The 17,324-nt window shown below is 51.5% G+C and overlaps 1 protein-coding gene across 1 annotated transcript in view; it reads left to right on the forward strand.

Annotated features, from left to right (window-relative positions):
* The first annotated feature begins 647 nt into the window (after positions 1 to 647).
* The window catches only part of CHST8 (carbohydrate sulfotransferase 8), a 66,128-nt gene continuing 49,451 nt past the window's right edge, over positions 648 to 17,324 (forward strand). The window contains exon 1 of the mRNA XM_068528944.1: positions 648 to 777. Within this exon, the coding sequence (XP_068385045.1) occupies positions 648 to 777 (130 nt within the window). The remainder of the gene's footprint in view (positions 778 to 17,324) is intronic.

Here is a 17,324-nt window from a genome sequence, read left to right on the forward strand (position 1 = left end):
CACTGCAGCCTCGATCCCACCAGCCCATCCTTCAGTCTGTCAGGGAGGGAAAGCTCTGGCTGGTGGGGGTGGGGAGTCACTCAGTCCCTGCCATCCTCTGGGCCTGGGAGGCTCCTTCTCGAAGCCTCCAGTTCCGTGGAGACCCTTGTCCCCAGCACCCTGTAAACAGGAGCCAGGGCAGAGAGAGACCCAAGAGCTTTTCTGTCCAGCAGGCCAGTTGCGAGGGAGAAGGACCCAGATTCCTGCCTGGACATTGCAGGGGGGTGGCCGCTGTCCCCGGCTGTGGGTGATGGGTCTCCACCCTGGGCTCCCCTGGGCAGGAGCTGGGCAGTGTCTCTCTCCATGGTTTTTCTAGGGGTGCAGATACAGGAGACCCTGGCAGGAAGCTGGTGTCTTGGCCACAGGTGGTGACCGGGCTTCCCTTCACCTCCTTGGGCTTGAAAACGTGAAAGGGACGCACCTGAGTAAGGGTGGAGGGATCCAGGATTACGCTGGTCGAGTGCGGTGACTGGGGCCCTGGGCCTCAGTGATGGACCGTCTCTCTCCTCTGCTGCTCCATAGACCGTGGCCTGATGGACACCTGGTGTGGACGATGAGGGAAGAACGCGCCTCCCACACCCGAGAGGTGACCCCAGAGCGAGCCCTGGATGACCCCGCGAGCAGGAACGATGCGGCTGGCCTGCATGTTCTCGTCCATCCTGCTGTTCGGAGCCGCAGGCCTCCTCCTCTTCATCAGCCTGCAGGACCCCACGGAGCTCGCCCTCCAGCAGGTGCCAGGTGAGCCCTCACTCTCCGCCCCGCCGTCTGCTGACCCCGGCTTTCCCGCCCGAGGGGCAGGTCTCCACGCTGCTCTGGTGCCAAGGCAGGGGTCCTGGCCTCCTCCTGGTGGTCCTCAGCCTCAGCGTGGGAACACAGTGTCTGTTGTCAGACCACCAGCCTCAGGGTTCTGGCCTCTGGCCTCTGGCCTGTGCGCTCTTCTGGGGAAGGACAGACAGGCTGCCCGTCTCTCAGCTGGTCATTGCCTTTGGTGAAACCCAGATTTAAGGAGGATTCTGCCACCTCTCGGGGCCTCTTCCACATGGTCTCGGACATCCGAAGATGAATGCCTTCTCCCTCAGCCCAGGCCTCCCAAATGGGACTCTGATTCTCTGCCCAGCCCTGGGGACCCCTCGAATTCAGCCTCTCCAGCCTGGTCAGGGAGGTCGGGGTACCTCCTGGTTTTGTGAAGCTGAGGTGGCCCCTGCTGGCCCCCCACCTGCTTCCTCCTAACACACTGGAGGGAAGTACCCTCCCTGACAGAGGTGGGGTGGCAGTGAGGGGAGAGCAGGAAGGATGGTTCTGGAGCCTCGGGGTGGACAGGATATGGAGAGGGGAGCTCAGGCAAAGCCCCTCTTGCTGGGACACAGAGAGCACGGCAGGGCTGGAGGGCATCCGGCTCGGGGCCAAGGCCGGGGACCACTCTGCTTTGGGGTGAGAGAAAAGCGTGGTTGCCAGGCCCGAGCACCAGCGTTTCCCAGCAGTGGTCCTGGAGGCCTTGTTAGGAGAGGGTCCGTGATGACGGCCCTGTGCTCCAGGACACGAACAGAATGAAGGAGGTGTGGAGGCTGGGAAGTTAGGCAGAGAGATTCCTGTGCCGTCCCTGCCCGCAGCCCATAGCACAGGAGTGCGGGACATGGCACAGGGGCCCCTGGCCCTGAGTGCGGAGGGCTCTCAGGCCTGCACCCTCCTCCCCAGCACCCCCTCAGCCATGGCTCACATGCTCAGGGCAGCCTGCACCCAGGCTCAGACTGGGGGCCTGTAGGCAACACGTGGAAAGGCAGAAGGAGCACGAGGAGGCCAGAGCTGGGGCCCTGGGCCTGGCAGCTGCTATCAGAGGCCCTGGTGGGAGAGGCTGATGAGTTGATTCTCTCATCACAGAGAGTCAGCTAGAGGCAGCCCAGGCGCTGGGTCTCCAGGAGGCGCAGTGGGTGAGTCACTGGGGCTGACCCACGCTTGGGCCGGACCCTCCTAGGGGGTGGCCGTCGAAGGTGGGTCTGGCTGCTTCCTGGCCTCTGAAGAAGCAAAAGCAGGGGCCCATGACCGAGCTGGTCCTCTGCGGAGACTTTGCAGCCTCACGTGAGCCCCAGAGTGGCCGGCTCACTGTGTCAGCGGAACCGGGGTCCACAGGCAGCGCCAGCAGGGGCGCTAAGAGTTGGTCTCTGCAGTTGTGGGTTATATATGCAGAAGCGAGCTCCCAGAAAAGGGCCCTCAGACAGGGCTTGGGGTTAATGGCACCGTGTATCCTCGGCACAGGTCTTGGTGAGTGCGTGTGGTTGGAGCACACGTGGGCAGAGGATCTGTGTGTCCAGTGTCTGCGCTCTATGGGACGAGCCTGGGAGAGAAGGCATGAGTGTGTCTGCGGTGTCCACCTGGGTATCCCATCCGTGGTGTCCTCTGGGGACAGGTGTTATTTTCCTGGGTAGGCTCGGGGTCTGGTGGCCACGACACACACCCCCCACCGTGCTGTAGCAACTGGCAACGCAGAGCCCTTGCCCCTCATGTCTTCTGCAGACGTGGATTCCCGTCCCGCCCGCCAGCCAGCACTGCCTTGCACAGCTGCCCCAGTGCACGCACGTGCGGATCTCCTTGATTACTGGTGGGGTGGGAGCCCACCGGATGGCTGGGGTTTCTGGGGTGGGGTGGAGTGGTGAACAGGAGAGGAGCATGGAGCCTTAGCTGGCAGGGCGTGTAGGATGGCAGGAAGCTGAGGTTCCCCTCCCGCTGCAGCCGGGGATGGCAACGGCCTGGCAAACCCAGGCAAGGAGCACACTTGGGTCTTGAGCTCCCTTCCTCAGGCTATAGATGAAACGGGACCACCCCCTCGCCACATGCCAGGTGATGGGCAACCTGGACGTCCTACGGAAATCACATCAAACACAGTCATAAAACCTTAAGTAATGCTTACATTACTTTCCCTGAGCAAAGTGTTCCTGACACAGGCTGTTTGTGTTGATTTGTTGCTATTCATTTATTCTTTCCCTGTACTTCTCACAGCAGCCTAATTGTGATTCGGTACCAAGAAAGCAATATCAAAGTAATTTTCCACAACATTAGTTACAATTTTCTTCTGATCTTTCAAGTGAAACAATCCCATCCTGTTGGCTTCTTTGAGCATATAAACCTTGATTACATTTATCTGTTGGAAACCAGTACTTACAAAGTGTATGTATCCAGTTGCATGGGTGGGTGGCCCCAAGGGCCCTGGACAAGTCAGGATTTCTACCCACGGGAGGTGTGGATGTGTGGGGTCTGCCCTGTCATCCGGATCAGGCAAGGCCGATGGTGGGGGACACCTTCAGAGGAAATTCCACATGGGCTACTCTGGCTTTCCCAGCAGCAGAAACTTCCCTGGGAATGGAGTGTCTCGTATGTGTCTGCTGTTGTGTCTCGTATGTGTCTGCTGTTGGTGGCACTGATCAAGGTGGAAGGGGGAGGGTGGGCAGGTGAAGATCCAGAAACAAGCTTGAGGAGGCAGGCAGAGCCTTTAGTTGTTTGTGGTCCCTTGGGGTTGGGGGTGTCCTTCAGATTTCTCCCATGCAACTACCAGCTGTTAAAAGCACCTGAACTTCTCAGAGACCAGTCAGCAAATCTCACCTGGTTTGTGCATTAGATGCAATCCTATGGGGCTGCCAACTTTTGTAAACCAAGCGATATTTTCCAAAATGTTTGCTATATTTAAAATCAAACCTCCTGGAACATAAATCACTGCTGGTTAACCTACCTTCAATTCTAAGATTAGATTTTCTTGGGTATCAGAGAATCCACCTATCCTACTATTTTTCAGTCTCCAATATTGCCAGGCTCTGAGGCCTCAGGAAACTCACTTCTTGACCCAGGAGACTACACTTGCCCCTTCCTTAAGTGGAAGAGAGCAGACCAGAACCGGGAATAACACATCCCAATGTGCTGGCCCTGGGGGTACAGAAGGTACACTCCATATGTGTGTTTGGGCACACTGACTTTTTATGAGCTGCCTGTCTTTATGAACTTTGTATTATGGAGAGCTTGGAACACACACAAAAGTAGATTGGCATAGTGCAATGAACCCCATGCACCCAACACCCAGTAGCCTCAAGAGGGCCCCATCCACAGCCCCATCCACTTCTCTCCTTTTGAAGCATATACCATATGGCCTATCAATTCAGCCATCAATTTTTTTTTTAATTGCTATTGGAGTATAGTTGATTTACAATGTAGTGTTAGTTTCTGCTGTACAGCAAAGTAAATCAGTTATACACATACATATATATCCAGTCTTTCTTTTTTTTTTTTTAATTATTTTTGGCCTCGCCACACCTCATGCGGGATCTTAGTTCCCCGACCAGGGATCGAACCCGTGCCCCTTGCAATGGAAGCACAGAGTCTTAACCACTGGACCACCGGGGAGGTCCCTATCCACTCTTTTTTAGGTTCTTTTCCCACGTAGGTCATTACAGAGTATTGAGTAGAGTTCCCTGTGCCATATAGTAGATTCTTATTTTATCTACTTTATATATAGTAGTGTTTCTATGTCAATCCCAGTCTCCCAATTTATCCCTCCCCCCTTGCCCCGCTTTACCCCCTGGTAACCATAAAGCCATAAATATTTCAATATATTTCTCAGTTTAAAAGATAAGAACTCTTTTTTTTTAACATTCAACCGTTCTTTAATCTCACCAAATGACCAGTGTTCACATTTCTAGTTGTCCCACAAATATCATAAATACCTTTATTTCCAATTTGTTCTATCCAGTATCCAGATAAGGTCCACATGTCGCAGTTGGTGGATGAGTCATTTAAGTCTCTCTCAGTCCATAAGAGGCCCTGCACATCTTTATTTCTCTCTTGCTATTTATTGGAGGAAACTGGGTCGCAGGTCCTGTAGGTTTCCCACAGCTGGGATTTTTGCTGATCGTGCCTGTTTGGTATAGCTCAGCACAGACTTCTGCTCTTCCTATTCCCTATAAATTAAGTCAGTTTAGCAGCTTGATCAGATGCAGGTTGGTTTCTTTTTCTTTTTTTTTTTTTTTGGCAAGAATTCATGTGTGGTCCTATGTTCTTCCGTTGGGAGACGCACATCTGCCCGGCTTTCTTTTGGGATGTCAGTTAGCCACTGACCCTGTGCCTAGACCGTTCATTCATTTGGGGCTGTACAATGTGATGTTCTTTTTTTTTTTTTAATTATTTATTTATTTTTGGCTGTGTTGGGTCTTCGTTGCTGCGCGCGGGCTTTTCTCTAGCTGCGGCGAGTGGGGGCTACTCTTCGTTCGTTGCGGTGCATGGGCTTCTCATTACGGTGGCTTCTCTTGTTGCGGAGCACGGGCTCTAGGTGCACAGGCTTCAGTAGTTGTGGCATGTGGGCTCAGTAGTTGTGGCTTGCAGGCTCTAGAGCACAGGCTCAGTAGTTGTGGCGCATGGGCTTAGTTGCTCCGCGGCATGTGGGATCTTCCTGGACCAGGTATCGAACCCGTGTCCCCTGCATGGGCAGGCGGATTCTTAACCACTGTGCCACTAGGCAAGTCCAGCGATGTTCTTTTTTTTTTTTTTAATTTTTTAATTTATTTCTTTAAATTGAAGTATAGTTGATTTACAATGTTATGTTAATTACTGCTGTACAACAAAGTGATTCAATTATACATATATATACATTCTTTTTTTAAAATATTCTTTTCCATTATGGTTTATCATAAGATATTGAATATAGTTCTCTGTGCTATACAGGAGGACCATTCTGTATATAAAAGCTTACATCTGCTAACCCCAACCTCCCCCTCCATCCGTCCCCCAGCCCCCTCCCCTGTGATGTTCTAAATATTATCATTCCTTCTTCATTCTTTTAAGTGGGATGGATTTTGTTTTAATGGGGTGAAGCGAAGCATTGTAAGTGACCCATGAAGCCAAAGTGAACAGTGGATTGACTGGCTTATTCACTGATATATTTTAAAACTGTGACCTTATGATACAGATTCTGTTGCTGGCACACTACAAATAGGTGTTTTTGTTTTTTGGGTTTTTTTTTAAATGTTTGGTTTTGGCAGAGTGGATTTCCTTAGAGTGAGCCACCCCACGTTTTAGTGAAGTAGCTCTTTGCTTCTTCCAAAGCCATGTAGCTGTGATGGGGGGGGGGGTCTCTGGGGACTGAGGCCAGTGCTGGGGTGCCGAGGGAAAAAGGCAGCCACAGTGATGGCTCAGCGGCCCCGAGTGCAGACAGGACAGCCTCTGATGACTTGTTGGTCCATAACCAGGCCCCAGGGCATCCAGGAATAATAATAATAACAGAAGTTTACCACGTGCCAGGTCTTGTGCTAAGCCCTTTAGATGTTTTAATGCATGTAATTCTTATAATAAATGAGGTCCTGAGACTTACAGGATGGACACGCAGAAAACACTGATGGGGGGCTAAAGCTCCCAGCCACTCACTGCGTGCCCACCACTAAGACAAGCACTTCACAAGTACTTAGCACTCATTTAATACTTTCGGAACCCCCTGAGTTAAGTACTGTTACACCATTTGACAGACAAGGCGCCCGAGGTAAGAGAGGTTACAAGCTGTGCCCAGGGCCATAAAGCTCTGGGCTTCAGAGCCCGGATTCATCCTTAGGCAGCGGGCTGTTGCCCGCGGCACCTACTGCCTTCCCAACAGCAGTGATGCTCGCTCGGGCTGGCCTGTCTGGTCCCAGAGCAGAACCTGGCAGAGAGAAGAGCGTGGATCGAAGAGGCATGAGAGAATGTGCGTGGGAAGAGTTCCCAGTGCATTAGGGGCTGGAGTGAGACCCAGGGATCCAGACTAGTGGCAGAAGACACAGCCAGGTGCTGGGCCCCATGAGCCCTTGGAACATTGCAGGGAGCGAGCCTTTGCTGCAGGCTCAGCAGGAAAGCTCTGGGGATTCTGAGGGTGCAGTGGCCATCAGAGAGCCCACTCCAGTGACTGCATGTCGTGGACCTGTGGGCAGGAGCAGAGGAGGAGACCACAAGTATAAGGAGAGTGGCTGGGAGGGGTTGAGTGAGGCTGGAAGAGATGGCAAGGCCTGGGGCAGGCAGGCAGGGACTGGAGAGGTGGTTCAGGGCCATCATGGGGTCAGCAACCCCAGAGCTGGTGACCACATGGGTGGGAGGATGAGGAGGGTGAGGAGGGCAGCCGTCAGGGTTCAGGGTGACTCTAGCTCAGAGTGTCTGTCTCTGGTAGATGGGGGTTAGGGTGCCACTCACCGAAGCAGACACTTCAGACAGGGAGTGGTCAGAGGAGGGAGCTGGAGACCACATGTTCTATTTTGGGCAGATGGCATCTGAGATGCTGGGCAGGGTGTGTGGAGTTGCACTGTGACTCCTCCACCCAGGGTTCCAGACTCACAGACCACAAGAACGGGCGAGAAAAGCAGGAAGCTCCCACCCTGCCCATCCCTCCTCCACCGGCATCTTCATTCACGCAGGTCACACACTCACTCCTTCGCTCTCACACACCTGAGGGCAAGGTCCTGGCTGGAGGAGTCGGGAGGGCTTCCTGGAGGAGGGGGGCTGTGGATTGCTTGTTGGCCTTCTCCAGGGCACAAGAGGTGACAAGATGCTGACCTCCAGCAGAAGCAGTGAAGTGGATTTGGATGAGACTCAGTGGGAGCCCGTGGTCTCCCTCCAGAGTGCATGATGCTAAGTATTGTGCCCAATATCTCACAGTTAGAAACGAACAGAGCCAGAATTGACTCAGAAATTGACAGAGCTCCTGCTTTGGTCCCCTGGAGGCAGGGCTGTGTTGGCTGGAGAAAGCATGGCCCTCACTCTCGGTTCCATGGTTACCAGGGACACATGGCCCTGCCTGTGCCAATGTGCAGGGGTCAATGTCAGAGGGTTTGTCTTGTTCCTACAATGACTGTCTTTCTCCAGGTGTGACCCCTTGTAGCCCTGAGACACCACCAGGCCAAAAGCCCTGCGTGAGCCAGGGCCACAGGGGTAACTGCTGAGACGCTCTCAGCAGCTCACCCACGTGAGGGTGATGGAATAACCATAAGCACGGTGGCCGTCCCTCCTCCCCCTTCTCTGGGCAAGGTGGCCTTGGGGTAGGGGCAGCCTGCTGGAGCCGGTGTGCCTAAGCCCACGCTCCTTCCCCGGCCAGGGGAGCCAGCCCCTCCAGTTTCCATGGAGCTGTCTGCTTTGCCTGGGCAGGTAGGTTTTACTAGAATCCTCTCGAGTCTGTCTCCTGAAACCTTTTTCTAACAGCATTGTGGAACATCATATATATTTCCTACAACCCTTGTGAAACTGACACCTCCTTGTTGTGACTGTGAATATCAGAAGTGACATGTAATTGCAGTGATCCATCCTGTTAAGTAGCTGGCAATATATCATTGCAAAATCAGCAGGGCTGGGACTCTCAGAACCCAGTGTTTCTAAACACCGCACCTGCAAGCATGTGTGTTCAAACTGTCTTCGCCAAACGCCTCCCAGGGCTCACGAAGGCTGCCTCACCTGCCTCGCCTCGCCTTTCTATGACCACAGCAAAGAAAATTTAACTCTGGTTAAAGCCACCCACTGAGTTTTCGGTTCTCTGGAATGCCGGCTCCTTGTCACAGAACGCACTGGGTTCTCAAAGTCAGGGCTGCGGTCAGGATGCTTGTAGCGGTGGTCCTTCCAAGCGTGGCCCTGGGGCTTACTGTCCCCCCTTTCCTCAACTCCAGAGTGGCTTTGTGGGGGGTTCTTTCTGGTGCCACAGGGCGGGCAGTGAGCTGGGCCAGCCCAGCCATCACTGTGCCAGCCTGGGGAAGGGAACTGGTGGGGTCAGTGCGGACGATTGGAGGGTTGGGGACCAGGGGTGGCTAGAGCCCATGGCACGATGGCTGAGCCCTGGCTTGGTCAAGTGGGAGCACTGAGGCAGGGCCTACACATGTCAAGGGCACCACTCACACTGTGTTCTAGGCTAATTCCAGGGTAGTGTTGATTTCAACTGTGGTGTGAAGGGCACCCCCTGGAGTTGTGCAGAGGACAGTACTGATGGAGGGGCAGACATGGGACTTCCACGGCAATCAGACAATAAGTGCCAGAAAGGGGGACCATGTCAGAACACGCAGCCCTCAAGTGTGGGCACCAGAGCCCAGGCGGGCTGGTAGGCCCTGGGGGGTGCTGGTTTTGGAGCCTTCTCTGAAGTCTGCTTTGGGGAGAAGACCCTCACAGAGCCCTCCCTGGGATGCCCTGACCTCAGGAGTGTCCACTGCGGGCCCGTCTGCAGTGGAAGTTACTCCGCCCCCATCCTCTCTCACCTGAGACACCGCCCCGGCCTGCAGCCCCCTGGCATCTGCTTCTCTGCTGTGGCCCCCATTTCCTGGGCTCCTCCCTCCCCACTGCGGAAGACACCCTGGAGGCCTCCAGCTGGAGCCTCACTTTTCCTTTGGTGCGTTAGAATATGCTAAGTGAAAAATAATGAGCGTGTAGGAACTAATAACAGGAATCACCAAATTAAATTAGGAAACAGACATCTTATCACTGTAATCTGAAAACTGATATTAATAGAAAATGGTCCCAGCATTGTTATGCTACATGTTCCTAGGGGTGGAGAAAGTAAAAAGGAGAGCAGAATGGAAAATGGGGACAATCGTATCCAATAAGAGCAAGACATGTTTTAAAGGAACTAAAGTAAAATGCTAAAAATAGAATACAGGGTCACTCTGAGGCTCTAATGACGTACTGGACAAAGATGCCTTTGAAAACCACAGAGCTCCACACACGTGTACGATGATAATTTTTTAAATGAGACAATGTGATTAAGCTTCAGTGTGCATGAAACCTAGTAATAGTTATCGTTCACTGGCGCCAGGCACTGTCTCGGGTGCCTTTATTTCATCTTCCTTCACCCAGTGAGACGCAGGCATCATCGTCCTCAGCTTACATTCAGAGAGGTTACATTCAGAGAGGTTAGGTCAGTTGCCCAAAGTCCCACAGCCAGAGTGGCCGGAGCTGGGATTCGAACCCAGATTTGCCTGCTTGCAAAGCCCTTCCGAGGCTCACTTTGCCCTCCTCACCTGTTGCTGCTGGTTAACGTCGCGGTCAGCAGTTCTCGTATTTTCTGTTTTTCCACCATCTCCTCAAAGGGCATTTCTTGCCGACACCCAGCAGATTTCTTGGCAGCCAGACTCCCTGCCCCAACCCCAAGGCTCCTCTGGCGTCTTGGTTAATAAAACCCACACAAAGACACCTTCTGAAATTACAGTGCAGCTGGGAAACTGGGGCTCCCATTGTGTCCGGGTCTGGGCGGGGCTGAGCGGCCGAGCTGGGCTGGCGGTTCCGATGCTCGTGCCGACCCCGGAAGCCCCGGTTTCAGGTTGTGTCTCCACAGCAGCTGATTGTTCCCCCCCACCAAGCCCCGACCTGGGAGGTGAATCAGGCTCTGTTCACCTGCGATGTGAGTCACTACTCCGTGAGCCCAGAGCGGGGCTCAGGTGTGGGGTGACCCCTTTCCCATCTGCCCGGCCCAGAATGAATAGGAGGGATCCAGGGAGGAGGAGGAGGGCTCAAGATCTGTGTGTGAGATGCCCCAGAAGTACCTAGTCTGGGCCACCGCGGGGAGCACACCTGGGCCGGCATTAGCAGGGACCCCGCACCTCCCCACCTCTGTGCCCATACACCAACCAGGCACCTTCAGTGGGGGGATGGAGGGGGAGTCAGTCACCTGACATCAGAGCCAAGCCCCCCGCTCAGCCCAGGAGCTCTGCCAGGGAGAGCAGGAGGGCAGGGCAAGACTTCAATCCCAAAGTGGCACAGGGCTCTGGGGGTGGCCTCCTGCTCCAACTTGCCTCCCCACTCAGCCCCACTTGGTCTGCAGTCTCAGGGCTCTGGGAGAGAGGCTGGGGAGACAGTGAATCTCACTGCCAGCTTGGGGAAGGGTTCCGGTCGGGTCCTGACTTGTGCTTATCCAGGCCCTGCTAACCTTCCAGAAGTCCTAGGTTGCTAACGTGGGCAGCAGAGAAATGGTTCTCTGCCAGAACCTGGTCTAAGGACAAGGCTGTTGCTACGACTGTCATCCTTCTTCATAGCTGGTTCTTGTTTTTTTAAACCCCGAAAATGTCATGGTTGTAGTTATGACAACAGAAGTGCCGGAGGCTGATTCTGGAGGCCGATGCGGGTCCATGGTGAGGTGGGCCGATCAGGGATGCCCTCGGGCCAGGCCAAGTGGAGCTCTCACCTGGGCACCGACTGCCTGCCGGGTGGGCATGCTGGCCCCTCCTATTATGATGATGCCTTTCTTGTAGCCTTCGGGTCAGTGTGGGTCTCCTTCCCGAAATCTTTGCAGGCAGTTGTGTGCTCAGGCAGATCCCATCTAAGCCAGAAGCTCATCGTTACGTGTCTGCCGATGTTTTCATTGTAAAGCTTATCTCCCAGGATTTATGGCGCTACAGTTTTAACTTGAATCACGGTAGGACTCAGTGGACAATTCTCGCTTTTAAAATTTTTTATTTATCTGGGAAAAATAGCTGAACTTAAATGGGTTCCATTGTCCCCAACAACTGCTGCTCAGGAGCCCCTGCGCAGCTGGCTGGCTCCTGACGGAGGGGTGAAGAGCCCCGGGGGGGGTCTTCCCATTCTCCGTCTGGGGTCCAGGCAGGAAGCTGGGAGCTGCCCCTTACCACGCCCTGCGACCTAGCCATGGCATTTCCCAGCCCTCCTCAGCAGTCCTGAAGACCGGCCACCATAGGGCAGGCGCTCCCCGTCCAAGCTACCTGCTCACCCCAGCTTGCTTGTCCTCAAAGCAAGTCAAGGGTCCAGTCCCCGACCAGTGGTTCTCAGCCCAGGTGGTTTCCAAACTAGGTTGGACCGAGGGGGTGATCTGTGAACCCCTCACCACGTTTTGGTTGTGGGTCTGAATGTGCTTAGGTCCTGGGAAGAAAAGGCAGCCTGGAAGGAGTCTGGGACCCCCACCCCACCTCTCCAAAGGCTACAAGCATCTGTGGGTGCTTTTGACCTTTGCCCTCAGGGTCTGGGCCTGCCCCGCAGGGAGGGAGATAGGAAAGAGGAAGGGATGAGGGGGAATGTCAATAAAAAAAAATGGTGTGGGGTCACCAGGCCCATCAGAAAATGTATCAGCGCAGAGCTGCCAGGGCCGGGAGACCACAGGGAACGGGGTCGGGGAGGGGAGGGGGGAACAGATGGTCCCTGGCTTCTGGGGCAGGGCCGCTGCTCAGCTCCAGCCAGGAGCGCCGTGTGGAATGCGGGCCCAGGGTGGCCAGATCCTCCTTTTTATTTTTTAGTTTTTCAAAGAAACAAGGAATCTGTAACATATAATTATATCATTTCTTCTGATTTTTAAGTGGCAGCTCAAACTTTGGAAGGTGTTTTCAGAGTTGGTTGGTCACGCTTGTCACCGCCTGTTGGTTGGATGGGCTGGAAGGAGAGGCTGTGTCCACTCTCCCGCCCTCCCTCAGGCTGAGACTTGCCCCCTCCCACCCTCCCTAGCTACTCCCCCCACCACCCCCGCCCCAGGACAGAGAGGTAGTGGGTCTCCCTGGTGGGGAGGGAACTCTTTATCTTTCCAGCCCTGGCAGGACTCACTTCAAACCAGGCCCCAAGCGAGTCCTGGGCAGAGCTTCTCCAGGTGTCTGCTGACCAACGGTGGCTTCCCAGAGCCCGAGGGGCCGCTGCCCAGTTCAGGGGGCCAGGAGCCCTGCCAGATCACTGTTCACCATTCAGGCCTGAGACCTGGGGGGCCCAGAAGATGACTGGGTAGCGGAGGTGTCAGGGAGGCAAGGGCCAGGGAGTGGCAATGACACTGGGGCTGTGAGTGGGACCCGAGAGTCCCAATAGCACCCAGGGAGTTGGCACCTGGGGGTGTGTTGTGGGCAGTGACGATGGTATGAGTGCCAGGTGCCTCCTGTGTCCCAGGCACTGCACTTTACCTGCTTTATAGATATTTTTACGCTGAAACCTCACAGCTGCTTGTCTCCATTTTATAGATAGGGAAACTGAAGCACAGAGAGGCAAAGTCACTTGCCCAAGGTTACACAGCCAGGAAGTAGCAGTGCCTAAACTAGAACCCGGGTCTTTGGATCCCAAAGACACAGGGTCTTATGGGTGACCACTGACAGCCACTCAGAGCTGAGACACACACTGTTGGAGGGCCAGCCTGGGGGCCTGCAAACAGTGCCATACTGATGTGTGGGGTGTACTTCATTCCTGTGTGTTGCAGACACGTTCTGGTTTGTGCATAGATCTGCTGGTGAAGGACGGGGACCTCTGTGAATGTGTGTGTGTCTGGCTCTCATCCGTGATCCTGTGTACAAGTGTGTATGTGCACAACCATGAGGTGTGTGCGCGCCTCGGGCTCACACCTCACATGGGGAACACTTCCCACTGAAGTGTGGGGCTGGCTCCTTGGAGTGCACACTGACGTTGCCATCTGCCACAAGCAGGCGTGGGACACACACAATCAGGGCCTGGGCTGGGGCAAGTGACTTGGGCACCAGGGTGGGAGTTGTCTGCGGGTTGTCACCACAGAAGTGGGTGAGGAATGAATTGCCATTCCAGCAGGAACTTGGCAAAACCAGTTATTGTAACCCCCTGCCCGCGACCGGGTCAGACCAAATAATGAAATTACATTCTTAATAGGTCAGGTCGAGTGACTGCTGCTCGAATTAGTTCCTTCCCAGAACCCAGCCAGAAGTAGCAGCAGTAATTAAAGGATTTTCTGGGCTTAAACCAAGTCTGCTCATCAAGCAGGTACAATATACAGGGCTTGCAAAATGTGTGTGGGCCTTGTCCCTTCCTGGGGACTGGGATGAAAGTCGGCGAGAGCAGGAAGGCCGCTGACCCAGAAGGAGGTGGGTTCTTACTGCAGGGGGCACTTTTCCACTTTCATTCATTCGTACGAGAAATGTTGAGTCCCAACGTGGCCGGGCACTGGGATTCTGCAGCGAACAGGACCGTGAGGTCCCCGCGCTCATGGAACTCAGCAGTGAATAGGGTGATGGAGAAGTCCTGGTGTTCCCCACCCCGACTCCCGCCTCCTTCCCAAGCAAGCTGGTCCCAGGAGCCCTGTGATGTCGAGAACTGCCTCCTTCCCCTTGGGGACCTGTAAATTAGGGTCTGAGGCTGAAACCGTGCTGGGACTTTCCACGCACCAGAGAAAGAGAAAGGAAGGGCACTAGCGTGGCATGACCCCCATTTGACCCATCCTGTGTCCTGGAGAGAGGGAGAAGGGAGCCAGATCCAACACTGGGGGTCAGTTGGAGCTCACACCCAGGCTGGAACATCCCTCCCCCAAGCCCGTTTTTCATTTCTTCCATTTGCTTCACTGAGAGGAACACACAGCCCTCCTCAGGGAGCAGAAAATGCCAGAATCCCAAGAAAGCAAATATCGGTAGTGTGGCTGACAGAGGTGATGTGCCCACCCACCCTGGGTAAAACAGAACCTACAACTTCCTTAAAACTCCAGAAAGAAACGGAAATCCCAGGAGCCAGAAAATGAGACGGATTAGCGAAGAAGCAGTGAGTGCCAGGGGTCGCCTGCCACCGAGCCTGCGGCTAGAGCCTTTTTTACAAAACAGCTTTATTCAGATATAATTTACATGCCATAAAATTCACGTATTTTAAGTGTACACTTCAGTGGTTTTTAATAAATTTACAGAGCTCTGTAATCACCACAATCCAATTTTAGGATATTTCCACTGTCCTCCGCCCCGCCCCCAATTTCCATCCCAAATCTCTCAGGCGCTTTGCAGTCACTCCCTGTTGCCCCAGGCAACCACTAATCTACTTTCTGTCTTTATAGATTTGCCCATAAATGTAATCATACAATATGTGGTCTTTTACATCTGGCTTCTTTCACTTAGCATCAGGTTTTGTGGACACTTGTCATCATGTAGCCTGCATCAGTAGCTCATCCCGCTTTATTGTTCAATAGTATTCCATTCCATGGATTCTTGGTTTACCCATTCACCAGTTGATGGATACTTGGATTTTTTATACTTTTGGGCTGTTATGAATAATAGTGCTATGAACATTCACATGCAGATTTTTTATTTCTCTTGGGTAGATACTTAGGAGTAGAGTTGCTAGATTGTGCTAGATGGTTTAGTAACTTTATGTTGAATTTTTAAAGACACTGTTGCCAAAATGGCTACACTGTTTACATTCCTGCCAACAATGTATGAGGGTTCCAATTTCTCAACATTCTCATCAACACTTGTTATTATCTGTCCTTTTAATTATAGGCATTCTAGTGAGTATGCAGTGGTATCTCATTGTGGTTTTAATTTGCATTCTCTAATGACTAGTGCTATTGAGCATATTTTCATGTGCTTAATAGTCATTTGAATATATTCTTTAGTGAAATATCTATTCAGATCTTTTTCCCATCTTTTAAATTGAGTTATTTGTCTTTTTATTGAGTTGTTATTTTTATTTTGTAGATACAAGTACTTATTAGATTTGCAAATAATTTCTCCCATCTGTGGTTTGTCTTCATTTTCTTAATGGTGTCTTTCGAAGTGCAAAAGTTTTTAAATTTGAAGAAGTACAGTTCATGTTTTTTTCTTTTATGGATCATTCTTTTGGCCTTGTATCTAAGAAATCTCTGCTTAACTTAAAGTCAAAGATTTTCCTCTATGTTTTCCTTTAAAAGTTTTATAGTTTTAGCTCTTCCATCTATGTCCATGATCCATTTTGAGTTAATTTTTGTGTTTTGTGTGAGGTAATGGTCTTTTGCACGTGGATATCCAGTTGTCCCAGCACTGTTTATTGAAGGCTATCTTTTCCCCATTGAATTACCTTGCCACTCTGGTCAAAATAAATTGGCCTTGAATGTAAAGGTTTGTTTCTGGTGTCTTAATTCTATCCCATTGATCTATTTGTTGATCCTTACACCAACAGGACAATGTCTTAATTACTATGGGTTTGTAATAAGTTGTGCAGTCAGAAAGTATAAGTCCTCCAGCTTTGTTTGTCTTTTTCAAGACCGTTTTGACTATTCTGAGTCTCTGTAAAGACAGTGTAAGTTCCCATTTAAATTTTAGGATCAGCCTATCCTGCCAACAAAAAGCCTGCTGAGATTTTGATAGGTATTGCATTGAATCCAACAGTCAACTTGGGAAGAACTGTACCCTTAGCAATATTGAGTCTTCCAATCCGTGAATGTGGAATGCCTCTCCATTTATTTAGATCTTCTTTAGTTCCTATTAGCAATATTCTATAGCTTTCAGTATACAAGTCTTACCCTTCTTTTGTTAAATTTATTCCTAAGTATTTTATTCTTTTTGATGCTATAGTGAATGAAATTGTTTTTCTTTTTTTTTTTTTTTTTTTGTTGGGGGGCTGCGTTGGGTCTTCGTTGCTGCGTGTGGGCTTTCTCTAGTTGCGGCGAGCGGGGGCTACAGTTCGTTGCGGTGCGGTGGCTTCTCGTTGCAGAGCATGGGCTCTAGGCATGCGGGCTTCAGTAGTTGTGGCACGTGGGCTCAGTAGTTGTGGCTCATGGACCTTAGAGCACATGGGCTTCAGTAGTTGTGGTGCATGGGCTTAGTTGCTCTGCGGCATGTGGGATCCTCCTGGACCAGGGCTCGAACCCGTGTCCCCTGAAATTGGCAGGCGGACTCTTAACCACTGCACCACCAGGGAAGTCCCTGAAATTGTTTTTCTTAATTTCATTTCTGGACTGTTCATCACTAACATAGAGAGATAAAATTGCTTTTTCTATATTGATCTTGTACCTTGCAACTTGGTGATTAATTCTAGTTCTTTTTGTGAATTCCCTGGAATTTGCTAAATACAGGGCCATGTTGTCTGCAAATAAAGAGCATTTTACTTCATTTCCAATCTAAATGCCTTTTTTTTTTCCATGCCTGATTGTACTGGCTAGAACCTCTAGTACAATATGAAATAGAAGTGGTGAAAGTGGACATCTTTGCCTTATTCCTGATCTTAAAGGTGTTCATTCAGTCTTTGACCATTAAGTATAATGGCAGCTGTAGGATTTTTGTAGATCACCTTTACCAGTTTGAGGAAGTTTCCTTGTATTGCGAGTTTGTTGAAAAGAAAATTTTTTTACCCTAAATGGGTGTTAGATTTTGTCAAATGCTTGTTCTACATCTATTGAGATGTTTATATGGTTTTATCCTTTATTCTGTAAATATAATATATTACATTAATACATCAACCTTGCATTCCTAAGGTAAATCCCTCTTGGTCATAGTACGTAATCTTTTTTATTTGTTACTGGATTCATTTTGCTAGGATTGTGTTGTGGAATTTTCTTTTTTTAATATTTATTTATTTGGCTGCACCGGGTCTTAGTTGTGGTGTGTGGGATCTTCATTGCCGCGTGCGGGATCTTTAGT

Source organism: Eschrichtius robustus, chromosome 19 (genome assembly GCF_028021215.1).
Source record: "Eschrichtius robustus isolate mEscRob2 chromosome 19, mEscRob2.pri, whole genome shotgun sequence".
Taxonomy (NCBI): domain Eukaryota; kingdom Metazoa; phylum Chordata; class Mammalia; order Artiodactyla; family Eschrichtiidae; genus Eschrichtius; species Eschrichtius robustus.